The sequence below is a fragment of the Bos mutus genome, chromosome 18 (genome assembly GCF_027580195.1).
Source record: "Bos mutus isolate GX-2022 chromosome 18, NWIPB_WYAK_1.1, whole genome shotgun sequence".
Taxonomy (NCBI): domain Eukaryota; kingdom Metazoa; phylum Chordata; class Mammalia; order Artiodactyla; family Bovidae; genus Bos; species Bos mutus.
Genome location: NC_091634.1, coordinates 44,880,022 through 44,887,322, shown reverse-complemented (window position 1 = coordinate 44,887,322; position 7,301 = coordinate 44,880,022). Strand labels below are relative to the sequence as shown.

The 7,301-nt window shown below is 51.8% G+C and overlaps 1 protein-coding gene across 1 annotated transcript; it reads right to left on the bottom strand.

Annotated features, from left to right (window-relative positions):
- Positions 1-362: 362 nt before the first annotated feature.
- On the bottom strand, positions 363-2,386 carry CBLN1 (cerebellin 1 precursor). The gene is made up of 3 exons (XM_005909670.3): positions 2,123-2,386; positions 1,855-1,974; positions 363-560 (listed from the first exon to the last, which is right to left on the bottom strand). The coding sequence occupies exons 1-3, from the start codon at positions 2,384-2,386 to the stop codon at positions 363-365; spliced, it is 582 nt and encodes a 193-aa protein (XP_005909732.3).
- Positions 2,387-7,301: the final 4,915 nt, after the last annotated feature.

Below are 7,301 nucleotides of genomic sequence, written 5' to 3'. Positions count from 1 at the left end.
AAGATATTTCACATTATACAGTGAAATGCAAAGTTTCTTTTATATAAATTGTAGGGAACATGAACACGGGGTAAGAAACAGTGACAAGGCAGTCTGTCTTTCTTGATTACTGCAACTGGAGTTGGGGGCGAGTTTATTTTGGAAATGGGAGTGCGCAGAGCTAAGCGGAATTTACTTCTCCTAAAGAGGAAATGGACTAAGTTGTCCAACCGCCGGGCTGCGCTTCGTTTACCGGATACAGCTGGGGAACAAGTAGGAAGTTTCAAGTCGTGCCGCTTTCTCGTCCTCTAAAGTTCAGCCTCTTTATAATTTTCCCCTCCTGCCTTCGCCCTCTCCCTGCCTCCATTCCCGAGATGAGCCAGTCAGAGGGGAAATACGAGGAATCCGGAGAAGGTCGAATACTTCCAGCCCCCCATCAAGTTTCCCCGCTCCAGCTTGAGGTATGCTCGGTCGCCTTTCTCCATCTGGATTAGAACTCCGTTGCTGGCGGCCTCCCGGGTCACGTCCTGGTCACCAGCGAAGGCTGAAATCACCGGCCACCCGTTTAACATGAGGCTCACCTGAGAAAGAGAAAGGCCGGCTTCAGAGGGGCAACCCAGTGGGGTACCGAAGCGTAGATAAAATAGCGAACCTTCACCGCTTGGCTGACTGACGTAAAGCTTGGAAGCAGGGGGCGGCGGGTGGGCGGGGGCGGAAAGAAACGGGGCTTTGTAATTTACTACCGAGGGCCCAATGAGGCGAAGGCGACCCATCTGGGTGACAGAAAGGGTCTGCTCCCCAAACGGGAGTAACTTTCACTTCTTGGGCCCGCCAATCGAACCCTGACGGCGCTCTTTTATCCGGTTTAGTGAACCCGTAGGTGGCTCAGGCGCCCAGAGACCTTCGGCCCTGCCCTCCCCGCCAGCCTCAGAGAGAAAGTCAGACAACTGGCGCTTCCGGGAACACAAACAAATACAAACAAAAACCCTGGCTGCTCCCGATTCCAGATGCCGGGACACAGCAGAGATGCAGCGGAGTAGCCAGGCAAGATTTCGGCAGATGAGAAATCTCTCTCAGAGCTGCACTCCGTGTTTCATCCCCAAACTCCGGGCTCAGTTTTCGTCCCAGATCCAGCCTTGCCCTCCACCGCCTGGCTTTGCCCTTGCGGTGGCATCAGCAGATAAAGGCCCATGGCCCTCTCCCCAGCCGCGCGTTCTGCCTTCTGTGTCCGCCCAAAGCAAACCTGAAAACCTTTGGGAACCCTGGAGAGCCAGTGAGTGCTGGCTGGGGCAAGGCTGGAGCCAGGAGGGTGTGGCACTACGCCCCTCCCTTTTCTCTCCACCTTTCAACTGATATAGTTAGGCGCTACTTGTTCAGAAATCCGGAGTGGGTCCCCAGAGGGACGCCAGGACTCCCCCGGAGCGTGGCACTGAAGGCAAGCGCACAGGTTTCTCGCCCGCTTCAGAACTGGGACAGGAGTCGGGGATACTGTCCGTGGTGCTGAAGGAGAGGATCCGCGGAAAGCTTCCGGAAGTGGGAACTGTCTGGGATGCTAACAGAAACTCTAAAGAGAAATCCCCGGGCTTCCGTAGCGGGAGGACCTCTTTGGAGGGTCCCACAAGGCGGAGGCAGAAAACTGTGCCTGGAGGTGGTTTCAAGAACCCATGACTGAAGAAAAAAAAAAAAAGAACCCATGACTGGAAAACAAGGGAGAGTCCAAGCCAGAGAACCGTGAGGCCCTGCTACCCGTTCCTCCAAGCTGCCTTGGGCACATGCGGCTGCCCCTTCTATTTCCCACCCACGCCGGGCCGACTCACTCCCGCGGCCAGTAGCCCCCTACCGGGGCTGGGGCCTGGCCCTGAGGCGGAAGCTGACCTGGATGGTCTGTCTGTTGTAGACTTTTACCACGTGGAAGTTAAAACTGTAGATTCCTTTGCGCGGGGCGATGAAAGTGCTGCGTTCTGAATCAAAGTTGTTCCCGATGTTCACTAGTACCTATAACGAGACGGGAACGAAGGGGAGTGGGCAAGAATCTATCCAAACTCTTGTCCCCACGTTTCCGCTGAGACCTCGGAGAGGGTCGAATATCTACCTACTACCTCTCCCCCAACCCCCGCCCATCCAGTCTTCCTGGAGCACTCACCTGGTCGAAGTAGATGATCATGGTGCGATTACTCATCTCGGACGGCTCGTGGTTGGTGCTTCTGATGGCAGAGAAAGCCACCTTGGCGCTGCCGGAGCGCACAGAGATGCCCAGAGCTGTGCCCGTGGGATCGGACGTAGGATTGGAGTCGCAAACCACCAGGCACTTGCCTTCTAGCACGATGGGCTCCGTCTCGTTCTGCCCGCGGGCCGGGCCCGCCAACCATGCTGCCCCCAGCAGCAGCAGCTCCACGACGCCCAGCATCGCGGCGCCGGCGCCCACCCCGCCCCCCACCCCGGGGGCTGCCTGCGCCAGCCGCCCCCCCGCCCCAGCCCGGCTCCGAAGCCCCCTCCTCAGATCCGTATTCAGCTCTGCCGACGCCGCTCTGGACACTTCGGGTCTTCTTGCACTCCTGGGCAAGCGTGCCCCTCGAGCGATGCTCCCGGAGCCCCGCCCGGGCCTCAGGGGTACCGTGGCTGCCCAGCCGCACTTGGATGCATAGCCGCTGCCGCTCGATCCCCGCTGATTCCGCCGTCTCCTGCCCGCACCGGCCGCTGCCGCCGCCGCCGCCGCTCTGAATTATTGATGCAGCCGGCGATGCAGCCGGAACCGGCGGAGAGCGCGCGCCGGGCACAAAGGCGCGGACCGCGGCCTGGCCCCGCCCCTACCATCTCCCTCCCCGCCTCCCTCTCCAGCCCCGCCCCCGCACCGGCAGAAGCTCCACCCCCCGACCAATCCTGGCGCGCCGCGCTCCCCGCCGAGCCAATGACGGCGCTGTCCGCGCGCGGCCACCTGACCCTGGGCGCCGTTGTTATTAGGCGAGGCGAGGCCGGCGGCGCGCGGCAGCAGGGTTGGGCTCAGGAGGAGAGTCGACGGAGGGAGCGAGGGCCGGGAACGCGCGCGCGCGCGCCCGCGTTTCTATGCCGTCTGCGGCGGCCACTCGCTCTCTTGTCTCCCGCCTCCCGATACGGTCTTGTTCAGCCCCCTCAGCCCTTCCGCCCTCCTCCCTCGCCGGCCCTCAGGTAGGAGGCGGCGCGCAAGCCCAGGTTCCGGAGTAGAGTCGCCAGAGACCGAGAGACGCGCGAGTGTGGGCGCGTGGGGCGGGAGGGGAGCGCCCCCCAGTGGGTAAAGGGGTGAGGGGCAGCGGACGCGCGGGTGAGCCTCGGCAAGCGGGCCGACCCGGCGGCCAGGCTTCAGGGCGCGTGCGTGCGTGGTGGGGCGGGGCGTGCGCCTAGGCCTGGGTGCAAGGAGGCGCACGTGCAGCGGCTGGGAGCTGGCGCCGCGGGGCATCGATGCCAGTGTCCGCATCCTGGCCTCGCGGCCGAGAGTATGGCGCTGGGCCGGCCGTTCTAGCCCGCTTCTGCGGGTCGCGGAGTCGGATCGAGCGAGCACTCATTTATTCTTTATTTCACTTATTCGAGATAGAGCATTGAACACTCGTGGACGCGAAGTGCCAGGCTTCCAGGCGCTGAGAGCATAGTGATGAGCAAAATCGGACGAGGCCTGCCTTCGTGCCTCATACAGTCTAGTGCAGGAGGCACTGGCAAGTACAGTGGCATCGCAGACAGGTTCATTTCCCTGATACCATTTTTATCTTTTGCACTTAAAATTTTATACTTTGCATCCGCATTTTATTTACTGTACACCTTTGTGGCATGTTCTATCCACGTGTACTTACGTACTATTGCCTTGCATATAGACACCAAATCTTGTGATTTATGGGCGAGTTTTCAAGGGTGATTTTGAAATTTCAAGGCGAATGAATTTTTACCTCACGCGTTAACTTAGAGCTTTACACAAACGTGGTCAACACAGTAAAACACAGCTTTGCTAAGTGACAGAGAGAGGGGAGCTACAGAGGTGGTAAGAGGAAAGGCGTGGAATGCAGGCCGTTAACCTGCCATTAGGTGGAAGCTGGAGGGCGATCAGACCTCTCTGTCAAGTCCAAAGCAAGAGGCTTCGGACCCGAACGAGAGGCGAGCGGGAATGCTGCCCTCCGGAGCACCTGGCGCTTGGGTCCCCGCCGGGCGACTTTGAACCCGCGTGCTCTGCCAAACCAAAGCAGACGTGTGGCAGGCGGCGGCCCGGCGCGAGCTCGGGGATCTGGACAAATCTGGATCGCGGGCTGACAGCACCTCCTTTCGGTCTCCCGGCTCGCCGCCGGCGAGGTCTGCCGCCGCCTAGGGCAGGCTCTCCCCTACGCAGGAAGACTGCTTTGGAATAGCCAACAGCCGCACATTTCAGCTTTGTGTCTTTGAGACTTAGATGGCTGTTTAAAGACTCATCTGGAGGTACCCATCTCGGAACCTCGCCTCTGTTGGGATGCCTGCTGGGGTCACTGGGTTCGCCCAGGAGAAAGAGAAGGGGCGGGGGAAGAGGCAACAATTCTATCTCAAGTTAATTGACAGAAAACTGTTTTTTCAAGTCAAATCTGTTTGAGACATCCCCAGAAAGCGTTGCCAGCTGTGATTACACCTAATGTGAGAGCATGAACTAATTTAGGAGGTGAGATCTGAATAATGACACTGTACCCTGTATAGCCGCGAAGCCTGGCAGCCCCAGCAGTGGAGGGTACCTGGCGAAATACCCGTGTAGAATCAACAGCATGTGCTCAGTGCCCGGGGTCTACACACTCCGATATTGCACAGATTTTTACTGAAACCTGTCTGGTGAGGAAGCCCGTTCTCATGGAGCTCACAAACAGGACTGAGATTATCTAGAGGGAGATGGTGGGTCTCCAGCCTTCTCTTCTTTTGTGGGGGAGGCTCTAGTGGGCGTTGCCCAAGCCTAAACTGCCATCCCTATGCCACTGGGGATCTTGTATGGCCAGTCTCAGCCTACCTGAATCCCAGGCCTACCATTCTAAGGGCCTGCTGGATCGCTTTCCTTTAGATATCCTGCAGGCATGTTTAACTGACCCATACTTTGTCTCCTTCCGTTTGTCACCCAAACTGTCTCTTATCCTATGTCAGTGACGACAGGTACCACCTAGAGAGCCCCACATTTAACTTGACTCTACTTTATGTCCTATTTGTTTGAGTCTGTTTGGGCCTAGGATACTGCAGAAGCTTCCTAATTTATCATTCAGGGAATTAATATAAGGATCACTCCTGGCTCTGCTATAAACTGTTTATTCTTTCATTTGATGGATAACAATTCAGTTCTCTGAAATATGTAATCCCCGCTTTTCTTCCACCTAAGGAAGACTTCCCTGACCACCATATTTCAGAATGATCACGCCCCTGGCGTTGCTTGTCCCTCTTCCACATCCTATGTGTTTAAAGATAATGAATTTCATGTTAATGGATATATGCTTTCCTGAATTGTGAGATGAAATGTGATAATGTATAGGCGGAGGAGAAACTTGAAAAGCAGTCATGTTTATTGTAAATATTGTCACATTGTTACACTCAGGATTCTCTTAGCTGCAAGTGACAAAACCAATTCAAACTGGCTTGAGTATAAAGGACTTCACTCATTTGATGAAAAAGCCTACAGGTAGGTCTTGCCTGTTATAGCATTGTTGGCTCCATCAGGCAAGGTTATCAGGATCTGTTTTCTAGTTTTGACTTAAATCCCAATAGTTCCTCTGCCAACTCAGAGCAAGGAAAGGATAACACTGTTTCTTCAATATTTTCTGCTAAAGTTGTAGAGCTGTTCTTACAGGGGTGTCAGTCACTTGCCCCTCCCCGAATATGAAGAAGAGACTGTTCCGTTGACTAAGCTTGGATTCATATGTCATCCTTCAGAAAGGGGTTTGATGTCAGGTCCACATTATCTGGAGTAGAGGAGTTCTCCAAAGAAAACATAGAGAAAGGACGCTGGGCAAGCAGGAACAATACATGTCTATTTTAGTCCCTCTCAAAGGGTCAACTGCAATATATGTCACCCCAAAAGAATAGTGATGAAGAGTGATGAAGTAGCCAGAACAGTATGTATGTGTTTATCTTGGTCCTTTGGGATCCTCAAGATTTCAGCTAAACCTGCCATGAGGTACTATCAACACTGATGTTACTGAAGGGTTTGTTTTGAAGTCTGAATGCACTTTGAATGGTAGAGCTGTGAGAAGTATAAATAACTAACATTCTGTTTTAAAATATTTCTGTGGCAGCATTTTGTTGTGGTTTTTTTTCTCCTTTTCATTTCTTAGGCTCCTAAAAAATGAAAATCTACTTTGTGTATAGGTATGTAAAATTCCTCATTATTCATTGATTAATGAAAACAAATGAGAATTTGAGCAATAAAAAATGAAAGAATTGAGTCAGGTCATGTTTGAAATATTAAGACTAGAGGTTTAACTTGTTGAGGCTTTTCAGGTGTTGAAATGTTGGTAAAGCATTATAAAATCATCTGTCTGAGGCTTTTAAAGCAAGGTGTTAGAGAGATTTGGGGAATGTCGAGTTTGCAAATAATGAATTTGTACTGTTGCTGTTAACCCTTTACCAGCTGCCCTAAATGCAGCTTTATGTTTTGGTAAAGTCCAGGCTTGTTTCCCCATCCACACTCTGAATTTTTCATCACAGTACATTTTAATAAAGGAATATAACAGCTATCTTGATTCCTCTACCCCTACCCTGGAGGAGAAAAAAAAAATAAAACCCCCTATTGTTAAAATGAGAGCATTTTCAGAAAAGAGGGAATATTGTGTCACAGGATATGAAACAAACTCATCCTTTTATTAGCTCAAAATGGGTTCTCTAATGTTTATACACATCAGATAGCATTTCATCTCTTTTAGCCTTGGTTCAAAGGCCCAGGCAGTACCATTTCCTAGCATTTAGTTCATTTGCCCATAAAGCAGAAGAGAAAGGCTATTTTGTTCTAAAGAGTGTTAAATTTAGGATTTCAGTGGCCAAGGTAATTTCAAATTAATATTTCAATCTAGACTATAAAATTTGGGAATGATTCTAAATTAAATTAATTCTAAATTTCAAAGTATGAAATATTTTTAATTTTCACCAAACCCTTGGTCTTCCTGCATATATGTCTTTTGGGGGGCTATAGAGATTCATTTTGGATGCAACATTTTTGCTGTTTAAATTTAAAAAGTATGTTACAGAATTAACTTTGTAATTGGACACTTTCATTCAATGCATAGAAATGCAGAATTATTTTTTATTGAAGACTAAGTTTGTGGTAACACTAATTCTTTAAAAAAAAAAAAAAACTCTGATCTTAA